The sequence below is a fragment of the Thunnus thynnus genome, chromosome 1 (genome assembly GCF_963924715.1).
Source record: "Thunnus thynnus chromosome 1, fThuThy2.1, whole genome shotgun sequence".
NCBI classification, from domain to species: Eukaryota; Metazoa; Chordata; class Actinopteri; order Scombriformes; family Scombridae; genus Thunnus; species Thunnus thynnus.
In genome coordinates, this window is record NC_089517.1 from 33851778 (window position 1) to 33875846 (window position 24069).

Sequence of the window (24069 nt, forward strand, 5' to 3'; positions counted from 1 at the left end):
CTGTATGAAAAGTGTCCTGAGATAACTTCTGTTATGATTTGGTGCTATATAAATAAAATTGACTTGACTTGACATTTCTACTGTGATGTTTGCTAAGTCTCATCTGCTGTGTTACAAAGAAAAAAAGCTCAAATGACCAATTTTAAATGCCTTTTACGAAATAAAGTACCACACAGTAGTCCCTTTCCCACAGTTTTTGTCATCTATAAAGAATTATACTCTGAGCTTTCTAATCTTTCCATAAATATTTGATCATAGCGATCACCAGCTTATATCACATAACTGACTGTACACATGAAAATGTTAAAAGAATGCAATAAAAATTCCACATATTCCCAAATGGTCCACATCTTAAGAAATTGTGGCCCCACAAAGCGGAGAATAGCAATTTTTTATGCTTTCCAGAAGGGTGAGTGCTGTATCTACATATGCTGATGTTGCTGTAGCATGTCTGAAATGTGCTAATGGTGCTTTTTCAGTTTCAGATTCAAATGTCCCAATGTGGTGAGTTTCATTTCTAGTACACTGGAAGATTGTTTGGCTCAGGTTTTGCATATTTTTAGCTGGACTTTTTCTTCTTTGTGAGTGGGCTGTTTTGTTGAGGATGTAAAATAAGCATTAGGCGGCCCTGCTAAGTGTGTCTTGACACTGACGCCAGTTGTTCAGTTGCAGCATTGAGCTATGCAAGTTCTAGTGATTTGATTTGATTTATCATTCTTGTATTTTCATTTGCCATGATACTCATAGCAGGCAAGCATGTAAATAGGAATACTCATTTCCTCTTGTTCTTATTCACTCATTATTTTTATGCAATAGCCCATTAGAGATCAGCCGTCTCCGAAATCTCACACACTGATTAGACTGCTGTGCGGCAGAGACCAGAAATGAGGTCTGTCTATTGTGACTCACCAACAGCAGACATTTCTGGAACAGAGGCTCGGTATGGGCCTTCAATGAACTGCGGCGGATTGTCGTTTATGTCCTGGACTTTGATGATGAACTCGGACGGCGGCTCCAAGGGTTCGTCTGTATCAGCATTAATGACCTGGGCTGTTAGTGTGTACTCAGCCTTCTCCTCACGGTCCAGCCTCTTCATGGCATGGATGTCTCCTGTTAGCTCATTGATGGCGAAGATAGTGCCTGCCCCCTCACCTGCTAGGACATACTTAATGTTCTTGCTTCCCACATCCAAGTCTGTGTGTAGCTGGAATGAAAAGGAAAAGAAAAGAACAGACAAAAGTTAAAAGGTGCAGCAGAGTTCTCAATTTGATGTCACTGTGTAAACAGAGACGAGGGGCTGTAATGAACGCAAGTTGATATGCTCAGCAGATTCTAGAAGTTCTTTCCTTGTAAATGCAGGTAAGTGTACAGTGTGACTGTAATGTGTTTTTTGCTGCAGTGCTGTACAGCAACTGGTGTAGCCCGGACACTAAATGTGGTTCAACATAGCCTACACTTTGCTAAATGAGGCCCACAGGGGACAATAACTTTATAAGTAGCACAGGAAATGGACCTTAGCCTACATTGTTCCTCGTTATATATCGCAAATACATCACACAAACACACATTGTGGGAGATATTGCTCCCTACAGTCTGGAATTCACAAACTGAAGAGACTAGAAGTGCTTTGAATGTGCATTCCATAGTACGGTATCAACAGAAAAGTATCAGAATCCATGAAAAATTAAAGAGGAATCGCTGCACACAATGATTCATGCTCACAAATAACTAGCCCCAAAGTTACTGGATGATACTGCATGTTCCTCATTATTTTTGTAATTACAGTTTCATTAGTTCACTAAAGCTGCATTACGTGCAAGGCTGAGTGGTTGGCTCCCACTTGCCGCATGGGCAGAGTATAACTAATGAGCCTGACAATGCTACATAAGGCAGCTGAAACATCTGTGGACAGAAGAACAGGCAAAAGCCGCCGCTGTTTCAAGTTAAAAAGGTAATTTGGAAGGGCAGGAGGTACAACGGAGTGGAAAAAAGGAGGCCAAAGCAAATGAGAAACACCATGAGGGAAGCAGAAAACTTACTTTGGTTTTATTCACATAAACAGAGAATGTACTTCTTTTACTGTAAGTCACCTTACATATAAGCCTCTTGATCCCCAAGGTGAGTGACTTTCCGAAGGGAGGAAAGAGGCAGCGAGTAGAACATTTACAAATCCAGCTATGTTCAGTGTGGCTGTGACACAGTTGGCAGCCCTCTTCTTTCAGTTTGTATTTTTGTTAATATACATTCCCCTCAAAAACACACACAGCCGCATACACACGTACACACACAGCCAAGCAGCACAGGCATGCATCAAAACATCTGTATTCAGCAGCTTTAATTTCATTTCCTGCCACAGTGTTTCAATAGAGGTGCCTGTGGGAGCGTGGCCAGGGTGCAGAACAGCAAGGTAAAAATCTGTAGGTGAAAATCCTGACCTCTAAACCCCCCGCAATGTTTTTATAAACCAGCTTTTATGCATATACTGTCTCAGAGGTGTTGTTTGCAGACACTGACAAAGCACATTCACTTAAATTGTCACACCTTGCACTTTTGTTTTCCTAATTGTGCCATCATTTCACATGAATGATGTAGCTCATTAACACAAATGCCTCGCAACATCCTGCGCACTGAGAAACTCTTTAAATGAGCTCAAATTAATGATGGTCTGTCATTATTTTTTTTATCCTACGTGTGACTTTCTGTGCGTATCGGTATGCCTGCAGCTGGGCATACATGACTGCATGTGTCTATGTTTCCCTCATTGGGGGGCAAATTGACTATTTTAGCTTGCATATTGGTTTTGGTTATGCCATATATCGTGCATGTTTTAAGCAAGTCAAGGATTTAATCCTGGTGTGTTTTAGGGCTGACTTTCTACTTCCTCACCTGGCACTGATACCGCCAGCTGGGATCACTTGTATACAAATGTATGCCCTATTATGCCAAAGTCTTGTATATGTCTGAATATGTGTTTATTCTTGACTTTTTCAACAGTCAAGAATAAACTAAATAAACAATTCCACAGTTCCGCTGAAACTCAAAAAACTCAGTCTGCTGATGATTGTTTACCACTGTTTATAGGTGTTAGTGTAATAGTATGAATTAGAATATTAATTTGGTTTCACTATAACCAGATTGGGCCTCAGTTTGCTTTCTTTTTCACCTTCTGCCAATCAATCCGACTTTATTTGTATAGCACCTTTCATACAGGTTAGTTCAAAGTCTTTTACAAGTGACTGATAAGCTGATAGTGAGACTACAAATATAAATATGATTGGAGAACAATGCACACACAAAAAAGAAAAGATAGTAAGTGAAGTAATAAAACTAGTGGATAAAAGGCAATAATAGCACTTAAAAGCAAGAATACAATAATAAAAACTAAAATTTAAATAATGGTCATAAAACACTCCAATCGAAAGCCAGGCTAAAGACGTAGGTCTTAAGTTGACATTTAAAGATATCAACACTTTCAGCTGCTCTCAGATCCTCAGGCAGCAGCTTGGTGCATAAAAACTAAGCATTTTTGCCCTGCAATTTAAAAGCTAACAGACTTGCAGGATCTGAGGGTTCTTTCAAATTCATACATTGAAAGTATGTCAGTCAGATGGGCAGGACCATGTAGTGCTTTATAAAATAGTAATGTCATTACTCCTGATATCCACACACCTTTCCAGGGCAACTACAAAATCAAGAGTGTGGTCAAGTATCTGTGCCCGAACTGAGTGAGGATCATCAATTTTAGAGTGCTACATCTGTGCAAAGTTAAAGCGTAAAGTAGTCATGAAATCAGTGGCAAAATAGTATCATTTCACTGAAATGAAAAACAACTGTCAGAAGCTTGGATCTGACAGTGATGACACACAAAGCAGATGCTCCTAAAAACAAGTTTTGGTTAATAATTTCCACAAGAAGGGATTGGATTCTCCAAAACATCCAGACATGCTGCTTCATTAAAGTACCAAAAGTTAGAAAGTTGCTATTATCATGGCTACATGATTAAAAACAAAACCAACGTGTATCGACTGCACAACAGTCTTGTAACATTTAACATTACAATTAAGTTACTACATCGTGTAGCTGTCTAGGTAGCACAAGCCACTGTGCATTACAGCTGATAAGTTAACTAAAATTATAGGATGAATAAATCAACTTTGGCACATCGTGTGCTTTCTTTTGGGTGGAAATAAAGTCATGCATTCAATCATCCCTGCTAGAAACTGCTAGTTTAACTCCACATTCCCTGAAACTTGAGCAGCACCCACAGCCTTCACACTCGAGTGCACAAATGGTCATCAAAGAGTACCAGCGTGGTCCCTTCAATGTACATACAAATTACACGACTTTACACTTTCAAATTGCATGCAGTGCATACGCCACTCCCTCCCAGGGAAGTGATGTCAATATACTGTGATGCAACTTTCTTTTATTTTATAGGGTGATTTTTGGGTTATTAGGAGTGTTAAATGAGAATGGAAAGGTTAAAAATGGACTTTGTCGTATGCACTGCACGCAATTTGAAAGTGTAAAGTTGTGTTATTTGTACGCAGATTGTGAGACCAGGTTGAGAATACAATTACTGAAGGGGAAGAAAAGTCCATCACAGGACCATGTCATTAAAGGAGTTGCCAGGGCAACTAAAACAGCACCAACAATCAGTGGCATTGACTGTGGCATTCAGGAAACAAGCAGACTATAATACTGACTGGAGTTACAAAACAGCAATACTTTATTCTGGGCAAATGGATAAGGTTGTTTAGACACATACACCATTGTCGTGATGCCTATGCTTATTTTATATTTGAGTGGTAACAATGTTGAATAAAACATCTTGAATAATATTGAAATACTGAAATATTGAAATGAACATCAGCCAACATGTATAGTTTCATTCTACTTGTAACCAAAGTAAACACAGTGACTGCATGATTGCATAAATGTAAAGAGTATCTATCATAAAGAGGAAATAAGACCGTCAATGAGTGCAGTGTGTGTATATAGGCTTGGGAAGTTATTACAAGTCTTGCCTTAGCTGCTGAAAAGACAGCCATCCATATGTATTTTGAAGCTGTGGTTCAGAACAATGAAGGAAGCCTCGGTTGACTGAAGGAATTATACCGTGGCAGTACTTTATAGTGCTCTCTGCTTCATACCAGTACTGTTGTACGTGTACACACACACACACACACATGCACACACCTCCATTTGCCAACCACAACTCCTACTCAGGGCTGCACGGGACTGCTTATCCTGTCAGCGGAGGAGGAAATATGTCAGTCCCTGCTGAAGATGAGCTTTCACGGCAATCACTTGAACAATCACTGTGTCCTAATGAGGAAGATTCTACAGATTCTACCCCACCACCACCCACCTGCCCTCCCGCCCCCGCCTCGAGCCCGAGTTCCACGTACTTAAGTGTAGCCCTACAGAGGGAACTAATGATTCTGCTCCTTGTCAAGGCAAATGGTAGATAGGACATGTGCTCCTCCTATGTATGTACCAGTAAGACTGGAGAAGGAGAGGGAGACTGAAGTGAGGAGCAAGAGGGAGGAGATGCTGTCACTGTGATGTGAGTTGTCAGCTACTGTCTGCTAGAACAGACGGCACACAGAACATTGGACTGCCTTCTCCAAATCCTACCTCAGTTAGTCCTTGGTACGGGTCAGATACTTCTTCTTTTGCTGGATTTAAACTGAGAAAATGCAGTTACACACATATTTGTACATTATTTGTATAATTTTTGCCTAAATGCAAGAGAATGTTTTCTTCAAATATGTTTGAAAAGTGAGAGTCGTATTATTTTCGAGGACTAGACATTTAAGTATTCACAGCAGCAATTGCTCTGTTTGACTGAAGCAATTACTGGTCCCTTGGTTACTTTATACAAAGAGAGTGTTGCATTATGGGTTATGTTTAGCCTTACTGTTGCTAGGCTAGTGAGTTTCTTCACTTCCATTTAAAGTGAGTCTTTTAAAGCTTCCCCTAAACGTGTTTGGATTGTCAAGTTTCTGGGAGTGTCTGATGACTCGTGACGTGTTTTAATGAAAAGGCGTCATAAGCATCTCCCGAACCTCTTTACTACAGATACTGATATCACAACACCATTGTGTCATGACGAAGAGTTAAAAAGAGAAATAATTAAACAAAGAATCAGAAAACAGCCAGAATAAATTATTCCAGCTGCTTCCACAAGTGAGAGTATGAAGATAAAGAGTCAACAGCACTTGAAAACATACCTGGAAAAACTCTAACCTTCTCTTGGGATGAATAGTATTTCAGGGAAAGGACTTGTCTGATAAAGTGTTCTTTTTCCAGTCACAGGTGTTGGGAAAGGGAGGTAGGTTGTGTTAGATTTGATGACATTTAATGTAGCAAATAATGCAAACTGGCAAAGCCAAAGAGCAGCATGAAGATGTTCTGTATAATGTATTGCTGTGTTGACTCTAAATGTCATGTTTGGTGCGATCCTGATGTGGTGAAGATGATGCGCTTGTTTTACTAAGGTTGCATGACCAGACCCAGCGATGATACCAGGGGGGAAATGTCATGTTAACCATTAAATATTCAGTAGATTGCATGTTGTTATGTAAAATGAATGGGAACCCCAAGGCCATGCACTGTACGGACTAGTTTACATAGCACCTTTTGTAACAGCCAGATGTTGACCTTTTTCTATTCAGTTCAGTCAGTTATTATGGCCCAGTTTTCCTCATCAATTCAATGTGACCCAGTCTCACAGAACAAATCCAAAGAATTCAATCAAGAGGGCTTCATACTGCAGTGAGGGATCAACAGGGGGTAATTCATTGCCAAAACTGGTAAAATTAGAGCTATCATTTTTTTCCATCTGTACACCCTTAGGCAACTGTAGCCTAAATAGTTACTCCAGATAGATTCTGCTCAAACATGTCTGGAAATTAATTGTAGCTTCCTCCCATTTGTTGGATTTTGACTCTGTTAATTACACCTACATGAATAATCTGTAATTCTAAATATTGCAATAACATTTTGAATGTACGGAACAGATGGCGCGATGCATGATATATGATACACTTAGCTATTCTTGGGAACATTTTCCCTCCAGTCTGTCTCGTGGCACGTAGCGTTTTATCAAATTGGACAGGAAAGTTCCCTTCTGGTGTGAACCACAACAGACTTCATCGGATGAAACCATATAGTGAACATTGGTGGTGGTGGGAAGCCACATTGGACATGAAGAGTTTAATTCAGAAACATGCTGCACATTCTAGCCTGAGGTGTTGCAGGTTCTTCCATTTTTCAAAACACAAACGAGGCTAAATATAAAAGTGGTAAGTAATCACAGTGAAATGGCAATCAGCTTCATTAACTTTTACTTTTGTGGTGAGCAATTACTTTGCGAGAAAGACCATTCTCATCTGTCTTGCACCTGCCACAAAGGAATTAAATCCATGAGGATTTGTGGGCATCTGTTGAATAGTACAATAATCAATATTGCTCCTCTGAGAGGTTAAACACACTATTCATAGAGGCCAAAGAGGGGAAAGAATGCCTTGCATGTTTTCCTGTTCATTTATTATCACTGCAGCCACGCTTCCTTTATTGAGACAATGGGAAAGAGATGGTGTCATGACCCACATACAAGCAGAGGTGACGGTTTGTAATTGGAGCCAGCTATACTCAGAGTGTAGTATTTACAATCAGCACAGAGACTTCCAGTGTTATACCTGCTCCACACACTTTTTTTCTGTTTTTTCTTTTATTGGATGGAGAACTGAGTTGATTCATCAGCAAGCTTTTCCACTTCCATTCTGTTTTATTTTCCTCTTGGACAATTGTGAATTAATGAGACAAAGAAAAAAAAATGAGGCAATTTGTTCTAGATTTGTGTGCAGTTTGTACCAAGGTCAATCAGGGCTAATGTGTTCTGTGTCCATCCCTGCACTTTGAGCAATGGCACATGTGTTGCATTCAGTGCCACTGGCGCATTATTGCTTCTGTAGAATAAGTCAACGTCAAAGCGACTACCTTTAGTACAAGAGGGCAACACAATTAGATTTAGCCACCCATGAAAAGCCTTTTGTTTGTGAGTGTGGATGCATGGGAGGATGCATTTTAATCATAGTAGGGTACAGTGTCACCACTGGGAGAGAATGGGAAATAGGAAAATAAAACAATTCTGCATAATGCGTCCCTGCTGTCGGCTACATCAGCTCTCACTTCGAGAATGACCTATTGTATGCAACCAATCTTCAGTATGGATTTTTGCCGCCTGCTCATTACATCCTGTTGTTAGAACAAGAGAGCATTAGACAATCAGTCTCTTCATGGGTGTGTGCCCGATGCAACTGTCAATGCCAGAAAACAAAGGTAAAAGAAAACATGACTTCTGGTAACAGCTTTGTCCATTTCATGGCAGCTCCACATGTGTTCTATGAAGAGCTCTGCAACCAGAATTAAGCCTTTGCAAGAAAAGCCTGTGATTTGAGCAAAACAAACAAATAAAAAAAGAAAGAAAGAAGTGTTCTAAACAATAAAGAGACAGAGCCATGAAAAAGTGTAAATGAGCTTGGCTACGGGGGCTGTGGCGCACATGCTGCGTGTTAAATAGAGGGAGATTTTTTAGTATTAACCTCGACTACTGTCATTACCCTACCTGTGGGCCCAGAACTCATTGGTATACACAGCATGCTGAAGGTGGGTGTGTGTGGAGGGGTGTAAACCAAAACAAGCTTAATCAAGGAGCACAACAGTTTTCTCTTTCTTCTGTGCGGCTGACCTAATCAAATCAAGGAATGAGATTGATTTCACGAGGTGCAGATGGATCCCGTAGCAAGTCTAATTCAATGTGCCGGCTCTCCAGTATGATGTGTGTTTTCTCGGTCCAGATGGTGCTGCTCGGGTTTGTAATTCATATTTCAACATTTTACTCCCCCCTCTCCCACCTTTCTCTCCCGCCTTCTTTCTTTCACTCTCACAGGCTCGTTCACAGGCCTTTTTTTTTTTTTTTCTTTTTTCTTTTTGCTCATAGTTTAACCGTTGAGTAAATGAGTGTTGATGTGGATGACTATCACAAACTCATCTGTCAAACATGGGATCCTGTGATCTTGTTATATGTCACACACAACACATGCTGATTTGTGAGTTTCATAGTTGAGCTGTTGTAACTCATGTTCAGGAAAGTAAAGCAGAACAGTAGCTGGTATAGACTGATAGTGTACAATATTTAAAATTGGCATTAATGGGAGAAGTATTCATGTCCCACACTATAAAAATACTCACTTACAAGTAAAAGTCCCGTATTTCAAGTAAAAATACAGAAATATTATCACTAAGATGTACTTCAAGTATCCAAAGTAAAAGGTTACTCCTTTTAGAATGTTACATTACTGAATATATTATTGGTCATTAACACTGACACACATATGTAGAACCAATTTTAACTACTTTTTATACTGTTGGGTGGTTTAATTTATAGTAATACATCATATTAAGCTGATCATGTAAACTGCAAAATAAGTAACAACATTTTACTACAATACAAATGAATGTGGTAGAGTAAAATGTACAATATTAATTGAAGTTGAGTAGAAAGTACAGAGTGGCATAAAATGTTAATACTCAACTAATGTACAAGTACCTCAAAACTGTACCTACATACAGTATCTGAGTAAATGCACTTAGTTACTTTTCACTACTGAAAACTGGCCTTGCCAAAGTATGAGAACACAACACATGTACCACATGTGAGACTAAGGCTTGAAAAAACATTTTAAAAATAGCGAACAAACCTGCAGGGGACAAGAGTCATGATCCTGATTGCCTTTGCATTTCAATCAGGTGTTTCATATGTATTTCAGTATACATTTTTACAGTGTGTGTACATATATATATACATACATACACACACACACACACACACACACACACACACACACACATATATATATATATATATATATATATTAAAATACACACTCACTTAAAATACACAGCCACTTTGTTAGGAACAACTGTGCAGCTCTGCCATAAATTCTACTTTTACAAAGCTTATACATTTTCAGTTTTTGTTGACATTGTCAGACAGGTGATAATTCTACTTTATGTTTATTATTGAGGTCAGAGTGGGTGCTGGTGGTGTACTGGAGTACATTATATTGAATGGTGTTGAATGGTAATATTTTGTCCACTCCATTAACATACATGAGGAACACAAATATAGAATTTATAGCAGAGCTGTTGTATTGGTTTGCATTACATTACACAGGTGTTCCTAATAAAGTGGCTGGTGAGTGTGTGTGTAAACATATATATATATATATATATATATATATATATGTGCTCAGATTTCCATAATAGCAAGACATGCAGTGGGGCTTATTCCTGCGGAAAAATGCAGATGTGCTCCACTGTGTCTGTTCGGGCTGTCAGAGTCATTGTTCTCAACCTGAGAAGCCTTGCAAATTAGCCAGTTTCAGTGCCAACTGCCACTGCTGGATACAGCATGCATTGCTGCGGAGTTGAAATTCCTGCAGGTATACACTACGTTTTCAGTATGGGGACTTGAATAATGGGCTCCGACAGCTTTGACTAAGTACTTTTGTTTGTCTTATCGCAAGTCTCCACTGTAGGCCCTTTCCTGGTACAGCGCTGCAGGCTATAGCGTTATGATATCAATAGTTAATGTGCAATAAATGCAGGTGATCGGTCTCATCTTTGTAACTTTGAATGCTAGTATCGCTCCATCATGTAGGGACAGACTTCAGATTTATGAGTAAGTTATGGACTGAGACCAACTGCTGCCCAAAAAAAGAAAAAAAAAAAGGATCATGACCTGTATGTGTAAAACATCTAAGAATAGGCGTACTGATCTCATCTCCAGTGTGATCACTATCCAGGCTACATTATTTTGACTAAGTATCTTTTATGTACATCAGTAGCTTATGCCAGTGTCCAAAGAAATACAAAGGCTTTGCATGTATCCGCTGCAGTTTTTCCACATTCAAAGCCAACATATCTCTCCGTGGAATACAGCTTTTAATAGGCAGGTACTGGAAAGCAGTATTTGCTCAGGCCTAAGAACAAAAGGCAGTATAAATGAGGGCTTCATTGGCTATATTAATAATCATCTGTGCCTTCTCCTTTGAGAGGCCTGTGATATCGAGTATCATTAGACATGCAAATAACAGCTCCATTTTCCCGTCCCTGGGATTAGGAAGGAAAGAGAGAAAAATGAAGAAGAGGCATGGCTGTGGCAGAAACAATTAAGCCATCCTCTTCGCGGAAGCACTTGGCAGCAAGCTTCAGACTGGTAAGGGGGACAGGAGGGGTCCTTTGGCTAGGCAGCATCGTCAACACGCTTGTCTGAGTGAATGTGCAATTGCGCAGAGCATCGCTTTAAGATGTCAGATCACCTTGGAGTGGACGGCAGCTACAAGAACAAGCACTCCCTCTGTGTGTCATGATGCCACTATACGTGTTTCACACTCTGTCTGGAGCACAGACCCGCAGACGAAGGGATAGGGAGGGAGAACAAAGGAACAAGGAGCAAAGAAAAAGTAGACAAGAGAGAGGAGACAGAGTCATCTGTGTTGCCGTATGCTGCGGACAGCGATGACATGTTCCTTTTATCCCTTCCCTCACCCCACGCGGGCAACCATTGAGTGCATTACCACTTCGCTCTGAGACAAAATCCCTCAGCCTTCCTCCGCCACACTACACAAATATCTAAGGCCTCTCTCACTTACATAATCACATCCCTTGGCTCAATGGGCCAACTTGTACATCCTGTTGCACCACTCCAAAAGCACAAAACTGAGAAGCAGCAAGAGAAATGATACCAAAGCCCTCCTGGAATGCTGCACTTGAGTTGAAGTACAACTAAATATTTTCATACACTAAAGTAAAAGTCATTTCCCTTCGGTGCTTGGAAAGGGGGAGTGGGCATGGAAATGGCCTCTCATAATCCATTTTCCTGATTCCCTTGTTACCTTTACTTCATTTCCAAGTTATTTTCATCTTTTCACTTTTTATTATCACATAAGTAGACACATAACAAAGCTACCAGAGCTGGAGAAAAAAAAAAACACAATCTTTGTCAGTTAAAAGGTTACCTAAAGAAGAGTAAGAAAACAGGTTAGGCCCAGAGGGTATTATGGCTGTAAGATCCAGCAGCTGAATTAAACGTGCTTTTTTTAAGATCAGTAAAAACAGGTAGTTTTTCTGTGTCAGCTCATAAAAGAGAAGGAAAAAAAAACCTTAAACATGCCTTATATCAATGAGAGTTGTGGGGAAAGCGTGCAGCCCAATGAGTTCAGTCCATCATACAGCACACGAAGACAAGACAGCGTGTCAAAAAAGTACACAAAGTCAAAAGTGACTGCCTGAAATGCTCACTCCCCCTTCCATTCCTCTCTATTTTGCTCCCTTTCCCTCTTTATCACTCTGTTCCTCCTCTCCTGCTCTCGCTCTGTGTCTTTTTCTGGAATCGCCCGTCGGTAATGTCAACAGAGATTTCACGGCACAGTGCCGGTGTATCAGCCGGGCTCACATTTCCCCTACCTGTGATTTACATCAGAGAAGAGGCTCATGGGGGATTTTCCATGCCAAGGGAAAGGGGCGAGGGGAGGGGGGGGGTGATGACAGTGGTGGTGGAGGTGGTAGGCGGGGGGTGTAGGATGGAGCCAGTACCCTGGGGCTTGACGCAGTAAGGCACTCTAACAATGGTGGCGTAGACCACCCAACTGAGAGATGCTTTTACTGCAAAGAGAACCTGCATGACTGCGTTCAGGCCCTGCTCCTTAAATGTCACCATCCTCCTTGCACAGCAGACAGGTCTGACTGAGTTATTCTGTATCATAGAAGTACATGTATTTGTGCACGGAAGCCTACATTTTTGCATGTGTGTATAACATGCATTTAACTTTTAACTGTATCTAGTGTTTTTCAAGGCTTTAATTTAGTAGCCAGACATAAAGGAAGACATGCCAGTCTCTTTAATATTTTTTTTGATTTGGTAAAAAACTGCTCTGAATTAGGCATTTAGACCATTGTGTAACATCAAAAATTAGGGCTTTTTTGTGGCTCCTTAACATTTGTTCACAGAGATTTAAAAAGAAAAAAAAATCCTGATTATCGAAAAAAACAAAAAAACAAAAACAAAGATCGTACACATGAAATCAAATATAGGGAACATGTTCACTTTTCTTAGCTGTAATACTGACAGAGAGACACAATTTAAAATATTAAACAGGCTGCATTATACATCGTTATTGAGAGGCAAGCTGGGCTTTCCTCATTGTATTAAACTGATAGATACTTTATACTGCAATTGTACAAGCATGCAGACATTTTCAAAAGAAGTGATGAAATGGAAGTGATGAAGAGTTATTCATCTCTTATTAGCAGTAAGGTGGACACTGTAAAAAATAACCATAATGCAAAACTAATGGAATACGATATTTTATCCTTAAATTTTGGATTTCTAAAGATGCAGCATGAGTGGATGGTTGGTATGAGGATGTGTTGAGAATGCCTTTGGAGAAATTGATCTATACCCTACATGAAAATGTCAAGGCATTCATCAAGATATGGCAGCTTCTGAACTGGTTCTAAGTTTGTTAACATACCTGCTGTGTTTTTTGTGTACTGGTGAAAATGTTCTGTATTTTGGACTGAATGGACACATTTTTGTTGTTAAATATCAAAATCCCAGTAAAGAGATGCGGAAAAAGAAACATATTTTCTTTCTGTTATCATATCTAGCTGTGCAGATAGTTCTGGTTTTATTTGCTTTTGGATTTTAGAAATCCATCTCTAAGATTACTGCCTCTGTGCCGATACGATGGAAGTGAACAGAATTTTGTTTGTGATAATAATTTTATTTAAAAATTACGTTTCCAAAATTCAACATTAACGCCTCTTTCCAGAAACAATCTCCCTGTGACTTTGAATAATCCACAGAACACGCTGTCTACAGTTTGCTAGAAAGTAGATTCTCTGAAAACTGTTGACAGCCTCTTCTGTGGATTATCCACAATAGCAGGAGTTGCATAAAGATGTTGCTTTGGAATTTGTGCACAAGATTCACAAGTGGAATTCTTTTCTTTTTTTTTGTGAATTCTCAGGGACAATTACCTCAAAGCCTGGGCACATAAATCTAAAAATATCCAAAACCACTAAGAACTTTAGGATAAATATTGTCTATTATTGTTAATTTCCAAAAAACATTATTCAAATAATAAATGAATGATAAAAATGTGGATTTTTTTTCTGATGTCATGCCACAAATGAAGCTGGCAGGCTAATATTTATCTTTAAACTGAAGACCCAAATCAGCCTGATATTACTATGATTAAATGTTCAATCCTAAGATGTATGCTGTATGAGTGTTTCACACGTTCAAGCAACAGAAGAGGGCACAGTTAAGTGAAACGTGTTGTGATGGTTGTCATGTCCGGAGCTAACGAGTCGGGACATGGCGTTGGTACGACATGCCATTTGTCTCCCATAATAAGACATGAGAGCTTGCAGACATTTGAAAGAAGTCAGCATCGCAAAACGACTCCTTCCTGGAAAGACACACGCTGAAGCTTGCCAGGAAGGCTTTTTTTTCCCTCAGTCAGTGTGTGTGTGTGTGTGTGTGTGTGTGTGTGTGCCTGAATGAATGTGTGCATACTTGCCTCGCTTGTGTGTCACAGATATGTGTGTGCATCCTTGCTTGCTAACATGTGTGGAAAACAGGCTTGTGTGTGTGTGTGTGTGTCTCTGTGTGTGTGTGTGTGTGTGTGTGTGTATGTGTGTGTGCGTCCCTGTACAAATGCCCCCTCCCTATTACAGCTGACTAGTAGATGGATGCTGGCTGTCACACCTGCCTGACTTTGTTCCTGCCAGATGCGGAGGGGTCACGGGGAAAGCGCCCAAACACTCATCAATCTCAACCATTGTCCAACATTCTTTCGGCTCCGGCAACAGCTTCCAATATCCATTTAGTCGCTCCAGATGCTGGCAAAAACGCTTACATACACAGAAACGGGGAGGCCAAACCTATTGACCTGCGCTGTCTGCATGGGTGGATGACAAAACAAAGGACGTCACAGGATCAAGAATAATCTCTAAAAGCTTGTGACAAATAAAAAGTTCAACTTTGCATTTGCTCTGCAAGGTCGTCACCATCATTAGTCTGGCAGTAAAAGAAATTGAATTTGGTTGCTGCCCAAAAGGCTGCTGTCGAGTATGATGCTGTGAGCAAGTGCCAGTACACTCTCTGCAACCTGGGGTCTTTCATTTAATAACATCAAGCCGAATGGAGGAGTCACTTTGGGAGTAGAGTGGGAAACTGGAAACGCAAGGTCTAAAAGGACACGCGTATAAAACATAAGCAATCACATGACACATGCTGAGCACTTCCAGAATTTTGGAGCAAGGTGAATGGAGCTGCACTAAAAGTTTGGCTGCATGTAATAAAGGGAAAAAAAAAAAAACATGCATCATTTTGTTCACAAACACATCACTTTTGCCATTTTGAATGCACCAAACTTAATTACATTTGAAACACACTCCTGGCCTCACACTAGTGCCACACAGCAAGAAAAGTAATTTCCATCATTCTGGCTTGTGCAGAGTTTTGTAGTTCCCTTGACAGGAAGCAGTACTTGAGTAGCCAATCCACTAATGGGCGGGAGGGATATGGAGATATAAACCTGACAAATAAATTTTTATCCTGGTAGAGTTTTTGCATCCTACTCCCACCCCTTCTTCTTTTTTTTTTTGTGGTATTTGAAATAAGAAATAGTGGGAAGACAGAAAGAGGAAAGTGGGAACCTTGATGCCGCTGAGCAAAGAGGCTGATGTGTAATGTCTTTGAGCATGAAGAATCATTCAAGTTGTGTTTATAGTTTGCTGGTCAGCTACTGTTGCTGTAGGTCATACTGCCATATTCCAGAAAGATGTTTTCATCTTTTTTTTTTTTTTTTTTGACATGGCGTAGTTACTCAGGGTGCTAAAATGCTTTACAAACAGTAATGGTGTGAAAATACATCTCTCTCTCACACGCTCCCTGCTCTGTCTGCCTCTCTCTGTCTTCCTCTCAGCAGCATTTCTCTTAGCGTCTCGTCTACATCTTCGCCCCTCAGCTCTTTCTCTCCCTTTTTAATTCTCCCTCTCCTCCTCCGGGCCTCCTGAGGGTTGGGAAATAATGTACACAAACATAACAGGCGAACGGGAGAAGCGCTCATGTTGTTTACGGGAGGAAAAGGAGAGAGAGAGAGAAGGGAAGAAAAAAAAAAGAGAGGAAAAAATCATCACAGCGTGTGTTTCCATTCCCGCACCCACTTTAATTGTGAAGAAATCAGAAAGTTGGGAGAATTCATCTCAGTATGCAGATGCACTTTGATGCTGTCACTCACACGGTGTGGGGCTTTTGATTAGGCCCCGTCTGTGCACTGGAGGCTCATGACCACACTTAGCAAGCAGGAGCCATTAAAATCCCAGCAACTCTGGCTCCCCCCTCAGTCTCTCTTTGTCTTTCTCCTTCTCCCAACTGGGTCACCAACTGCAAGAGATTTGATAGTGAAGGTAACAGCACTAATAATTAATGCTTGTAATGTAGGGGGGGTGGGGGGGGGGGGGGGAGTTGAGGGGAGAGCAAGAAATGTAACGAAATAAGTAGAGTTCTGCAGAAAGAAATGATAATCTATATTTGACTGATCAGTCATGACACATTCTGAGGGAATCAGCTGACTTTATTTACTTACTTGATTATTTTTAATTAAGGCCATTTTATACCTCTCTCTTCTTCTCTACAGTTCAGATGAACATATTGTATTTTTCACTCAACTACATATATTCGACAGCGGCTATTTATTTTACAAATTAATCATTTTCATCTAAAACGTGGATCTGTTTAAATGTGGTGCATTTTTAGAGCTTAAATAGTATCAAATAAGCTCCACCTCAACCTGCTACAACATCAAAATGCTACTAACACATTAATGCATCAATAATAATTTTCCAATATAGTAACATAACACTCATTCTGCACATAGATTACTTTTACTTTTGTGTTTGGAATAATTCTAAGTACATTTTACTGCTAGCACTTCTGTACTTTTACCTTTTTTTGTATCTAAAGTTATTTTGAATGCAGGACTTTTATTTGTAGTATTTCATAGCTTGTCTCATAATTACCTGAATCAGGTGTTTCCTCCAGTATCAAAAGCAACCCAGGTGTTTGTTGTCTGTGCGTCCATGGCTACAGTGCAAACAGGGGCTGCAAGTAACTAATGTGGCATGAATTTTATCAGTTGTGGGGACACCATAGCTAACTCACTGATTCCTGGTTGCAAAATCTTCAAAAATAGATTTTTTTACAAATGGAAATGAGAAAAGGCAAAACCTTAGGAGTGACATAATGATTTGTTTGTTTACTTTTGTTTTGAGAGTACTAAGGTTCAGAATGCTTTTTCAATATTGTTCTTATATCCCTGGTACAATGGCACTCTGTATCCATTCACATAAAGATATTTGTTGTGTGGACATGAAGGCAAAAAAACCCCCAAAAAACAACATTTCTGATTAGCCTAACTTATCCTGAAAATCCCAATATATAGCAGGAGTAGCATGTGGTCAATGCCACAGGCCTGTAAATAACGAGAGTGAAAAGAAGCACAGAGTTCACAGGGTTAAAAAAATGTTTGCGCATTTGTGTGGTCAAATGTTTGGAAAGCATCAGCAAGTGTGATGCACCGTCCATGTGCGACAAACAGACAGGGTACCAGAGAAAGAGTGACACTTACAGAGAGGATGACACTTCCACTCTGCCTCCCACTCCTCTGCACAACCACACTTCCTCTCTGCCTTGCCGAGTCCCGGGGACATCTTCCATGCACGCTGGGTGTCACAGCAGACGGATGACTAGCTTCAGCAGCACCATGCCATTTCCCCTTCTCACACTAAACTGTCACACCCCCCTCCTCCACGCCTTCCCGGCCTGCCGGGCCTTACTGCTTCTTGGCCCGGACTGAGATTCACACACACAGGCAACAAGGAGGGCACACACATAGTCATACAAATGTACGCTCACACAAGTACAAACATCTCTCTTTCTTTTCTGTGATTTACACTCAGTGGGAAACTGCGCAGCCAGTCACTGTCATCCCACTAACCGACTCCAGGAGCCTCTTCTTCCAGGCTATGTGAGTAAGTCAAGCAGATTGGATTCACACTGTAATACTAAAGGTCACGCTACTAGATCTTACCACACAGCGCATATGGATCAAAAATAACAGCAGGTTGTCATCATCGTATTGTAAACTTTTTGGATTAAACATCCCTGTTTAAAGGGATATAAAAATACTCTCTTTGTGTCTGATATGTTTTTTGTTTTTTTTTTTCCAGAAAACAATTTTAACAAAATTACATCATTAGAAATTATGTTCCTTCTCCTCCAGTGAAAATTCCAGAATATGTAAATATTCATTCATTCATTCAATATTCATTTTTAACAGTTTAACTGCTGGACACAAGATGTCTCCTACTTCACTGTGAAGTCCATTCTCAGTGTTTGTGCATCGGAGGCTTCAAGTTTCCACTTCACAGCTGTGACTGACTCAAGTAGTTGTGATGTCACAAATCATGGTCATAATTATAAATCATAAATTCAGATTTAAGGAGCTCACAGAGAAACTCCTCCTTCAGTAGATTGATGTGAAAACAACCTTCTAGTTTCAAAGAAGAGTGAAAAGTGAGGCTCAAACATTCAAGTAACAATACGCAAAATACATTTTTGAGTGGAGGAGGACAGACGTAACTAACTTTTTATAAAACATTCACACTCTGGACCTCACATGACTAAATGATACATGACTGACTAAAGACAAAAAGACATCCAGTCCTGTTTGCATACACACCCTTGAGCTGCATGCCCGTGCAGCCCTCACTACCAGTAATTATTATTAGGACAGTTGCAACTACTGCCAGAAAATTATCATAAGCAGCCTACTGCTGTTTTCTCTGCTTTCGAGTGATTGGAGAACGAACTGGAGAAAAAACAAAATCGGGCTTAAAACAAATGCTACCCCCAAGACAGCGCACAACAAACAGAATATTCAAGAGAGGAAAAGAAAACTATGGAAAGGGATAAAAATGTCTCGCCCGCGGAGGATTCAAGATTTGCCAATATGAAAGCAGCACGCTCTTACAAATCAAAATTTGCCACCAATTTGCTCTTGTTCAGATTTCTGGAGGGGACAGTGGCTTGTTTGTGTCCCCTGTCAGAGTCTGGAGGGTTCTGAAATTAAGCCTGTGACCAAACATGCACAGCTACTGTACTGGAAAGAGGGGCCTGCCAGCACCACAGAGCACCATTTATTCTTATCAATACTCATGCATTAGAGTTCATTTGCAAAACCGCATTAACGCCTCTGGTAAAAATCTACCCTCCTCTGTCTCCCCTTTAAATCTCTCATAAATCTCAGAGCATCCCTTCTTCCAGCAGCATCATCACAGAGAGCCACACTTTTCAATTTCTGGAGTGAGAAAAGGACAGGGTGTAAAAAGCCTCTTCCAGTATTACATCTTTTCTACTTTATTACCAGTCTTCTGGGAAAATGGGGGCAGCTTTGCAGTCTGGCTATCTGTTTACATTTTCTTTACAAGACTATATTGGAATTATAATTGTGTTCTATGGCGCCTTCTTTTGGTGCCTTACTCTGTTTAAAGGTCCTGTGGACCTGGGGAGATGAAGAAAAATGGACCCCTTTTGAGGGATTCGATTACTGAGGAAGAAAATGCAGCTGCACACTGGCCCTTTTTTCTTTTTCCTTTGCTGTTTTCCTCCAGGTGCCAATCTCTCGGGATGCTCGATATTAGAGCTGGAAGGGCGCTGACGCAAACACACCAGCGTCAACGCATTGGGAAATAATTTGTTTTTTGCAATTAAGGTGAAAACAGACAAAAAGAAATATAACTGTGAGATAGATCATTATGTAATATATCTAATCTAATCTGACAACAGAAGCTGCTGAAGTGCTATGAATTGTTTTATTGACTTGGTTTATTCGTATTTTTTTCTCTCAAGGTTACTGGAGGTCACATTGTTGAAATGCTGCATGTTTTTTGGTTACTTTGATGTTGCCTCAGAGTTGAGAAAGCACTGTGCTGAAAACTGGCCTTCAAAATATTTGTAAAAAAAATTAAATCAATTTACACTGTTTGAATCCAGCCTTTGATTTATAATTCAACAGAGGGAATCTCGTGCTAGAACAAACTGAACAGAGGCGTAACTTGAAACGCGATGTCCATCGAAATAAATCTTGAGTAGTCACTTCTACATATTCTGCAAATCCAGCCATTGATGTTGTTTTGATGTGATTTATCATCTACTGTAAATTTTGAAGAAGCTATTTAAAAAACCTATTTTCAAAAACTCTTGAGTTTCATCATGTTAAAAGCTGAAAAAAAGCTTTATCACTCGTCACGACACGATGTGACATGCAGGTTACACAAACACAGCATAAATATTCCATCACAATATGGATAATTGCTGATATTCCTCCAGCTCAACTACACTGCGCAGTGCAGTGAAGTGAGACAGTGAATTTGTATCCTTAATAATGTTTGGAATTAATTAAAATGCAAAGCCACGAGCCCTGAGTGCAACCACAGGTGGCGGTGAAGAGAGCAGCGAGCAGTGAGAGCAGCCATGATGAGTGCAAGCCTCCATAACTCATGTCCATTTCACTGATGATTTCTAATTAGGGCCTGAGCCCAGAGTGGTGCCAAGGCCCTACTGTAATACAAGAAATTATTATTATTTTTTGTCCAAATGAATCATATTTTTGAGGGGCTAAAAGTACTTGAAAACTCACAAAACTTTGCACATATATCAAAAGTGGTGAAAATTAGTTTTATGGGTCTTGGGCTTGGTTGTGGCTCGATAGCATCCCCTACAAAATTTCAAAGTTGAAGCCCCCACATTTCACCTAGATGTACCAAATTTGGTAGGCACATGTATCATTTCCAGACTTTAAAAAAAAGCCTCTTGAAGCCATATCCTAAGCCCAACAGGAAATCAGCCATTCTGAATTTACTGTGCATTCTTTGCGCAGTTTTTTTTTTTTTTTTTTTTTTTACAGATATTGTACTTTAACAAACTCCTCTTACAGAATTAACCAGAGACCCCAAATTTGGCCAGTATCATTTAAAGACCTTTGTGATGCTAACTTGCAAAGCTTTTGTGTTTTCATGGATCGCCCTTGATGTGGTGTGCTGGTCAATTTGCATGTTTCACCATGAAACAGGAAGTTGTTGTCCAATCTGCCCCAAATTTCTAATGCTTGAGAAGAGTCTCTGAACATAGTCATAGTCATAGTGTCACTTACTGGCAAGAGCAAGTTACAGGCACTGTACTTTTACAACCTCTGCCCTGCAGGTTGACAAGATCCACCTCAAATTTGATCAGAAAAGCCTTAAGACCTTGATGATGTTATATTGTGAAGGGTGTGAGTTTTAACTGAACAACATCGCCGTGGCAACACAGCAAATTTGTTTCAACACGAAAAAAGAAACTGTTGTAACTCGACTACACATCAACAGATCTTTCCCTAATTTCACAATTTCACGTCCTGGTCTGAAGACATGTACAGGCTAGTGTTGAATCATAACCATAGTACCACCTACTGGCAACAGGAAGTTAGAGTTTCTATACTTTTACAAACTACTCATAGTAGCTTAACCAGATCCACCTAAAATTTTGTCAGCTAACTTGAAAGACCTTAATAATGGTAAATAGTGAAGCTTTTGAATTTTCATCAAACAGAGTTGTTATGGCAATGTGGCAAATTTGCATGTACATTATGAAAGAGGAGGCTGTTGTAACTTGACTCTATATCGTCAGATTTTTCTTAAATTTCACGTTTGATATGAGTCCAGGCCTGAAGACATCTGCATGCCAATTTTGAGTCACAGTCATAGTGCCACTCCCTGACAACAGGAAGTCAGCCTTATGTGACAAAGCTCCTTTGATTGACATGAAATTTAAAGTGTGTGGTCTACATTTGATATGCAGCAACATAATGCACATTTAGTGCGTGCTTTCTAGCACCACACAGTGGACACAGGAAGTGACAGTTATCTTCTACATGCAATGTCTAATGTTCATGAAAATGTATATCCATGTCAATTGCTCTCTGGTAAATGTATAGCTGCGTTAATATTTCACTTATGTAGTATTGCCTACGGGCAATTACGAAGGTTCAAAATCGTGTTGCCTCGCAATAACAGCATTTTGACTGCAGCGCGCCCCGATGTGCACGAAGGTGCTTGCAGCTTTAATTTTGCTATTGTTATTCTTATTATTTTTGCGAGCATTTCAATGAGATGGGTTTGCCATTTTATACAACAATTTCCTGTGTAATATCATTCTGTCAATAAGTAATTACTTGCTTGGCAAATTGCTGTGCAAAATGTTCATCGGAGGGGAGAAGATCCATATCAATTGTTCATTTGCATAATGCAAATGAATCCACAGAGAGGAAAAAAACAACTTTGCTGCCATCACTGACAGTTGGATACCAGCGCTGCTGCTGGAAAAGCATAAGTGCCTTTACTACAGAGCAGCACAAAGGTCTTCAGCATTTTGCTGTTAGGAGCAGAAAGTAAACTGAGTACAAGCCCCAAGCTGATGGAGCGATTTTTGGTTGTTTTTTGTTTAGTTTTTTTTTTCAGATACAATTTCAACTGGCAGGAGAAAAAATGTTACCAATATTTGACAAGTGGAGCTGGGGTTTGTGAACAGTTGTCCATTTGTTGCAGCTCAGGCATTAGCAGAGGATGAGCTACCCGCCACTCCATTAGGCTTTCCCCTGATAGAGTAACACCATTTTAGCCCCCTGTTTACTTAATATGCAGGATCCGGCCCCGTCTATTTGCCTCTAATCAACTGATAAGACGAAAGGCCTTTTTGTATGGCCCCTGGAGGATGAAAACCAAACTCCTAATGGTCATTAGTAGCAATTATGCTCCGTAACTGGCACACCCCTCTCTGCTTTTGCTGCGTTGGCTGCATGTGGATCCGATGTGGACGCAGGGGACCCTGATCGCCGCTCCAGAGCGTTTCAGGATACACGTTCATTCATCAAGGCTGACCACGGCTCTTATTTGATAATGGATAAGTTTAGTTTCCTGTCTGATTGCCTGTTGTGATTGGGATGTGTTGCTATTTGAGCTCACATGTACAGAGTATTGAGTGTGTGTGTGTGTTTGCTGTATTTGAAAGCGTGGTTATAGTGCATCACTTGCTGTATGACTCAGAACAGTCCGCTATTCTCTTCCACTCTGAAAGCATCATTAACACAGCACTCTGACTTTACTGTAATTGCAGTGTTGTCAAAGGCATCTTGAGGACACTACATGAGGCCCCGGTGTAAGTCCATCCCAGCATGCGGCAATACCTCCCAATTAGCTAACTCAGCTCCTTTGCTGCAGGATTCAGGAGACTTGTGATTTTATGCAAAACCTCTGAGATCAAACGGCCTCTGCCCTAATCCCCGGAGTCGAACCTGGGGAGTGTGATCCTTATCGACAAACGCGGAGCCGGTGCAGAGCAGGATCCCATTACGTATGCACAGAGACCTTTTTGACATGCATTTTTCCCTCCGCACCAGTGATGCAACAAAGGCAGGAATCCCGTTCCTATTTTTTTGTAAATGTTAAAACATATATTGTGTGCAGAAATCCTACTCGAGGCACCTGATCTGAGTCCTACTTTGATCTGATGCGGTATTTGTTGAAGTAATACAGTGCACTCAGGTATCTGCTCAGTTAAATCCCTCCATCCTATTTTCATCTACATGTTGAACTGGATGTGATCCATTTATGAATCCCTTGAGATCATTTCTAAGAAGCTTCTGTAGATGAATAACTGTATGAGAAATGGGATATTATGGATAATATGACTATTGTTGATTTAAACTGACATAAATAGAAGCAACATCACACACTCAATCCATTGTCTGTATCAGATGTATGTGAACATGAGGACAGTATGAAGACTGTAAGTGTGCTGGAGGATTCAGCTGTGTAAAGTGGACA

General features: G+C 40.2%; 1 protein-coding gene across 1 annotated transcript in view; it reads right to left on the bottom strand.

The window, feature by feature from the left end:
- The window catches only part of cdh8 (cadherin 8), a 99752-nt gene that overhangs the window by 60513 nt on the left and 15170 nt on the right, over nucleotides 1-24069 (bottom strand). The window contains exon 3 of the mRNA XM_067596081.1: nucleotides 910-1204. Within this exon, the coding sequence (XP_067452182.1) occupies nucleotides 910-1204 (295 nt within the window). The remainder of the gene's footprint in view (nucleotides 1-909; nucleotides 1205-24069) is intronic.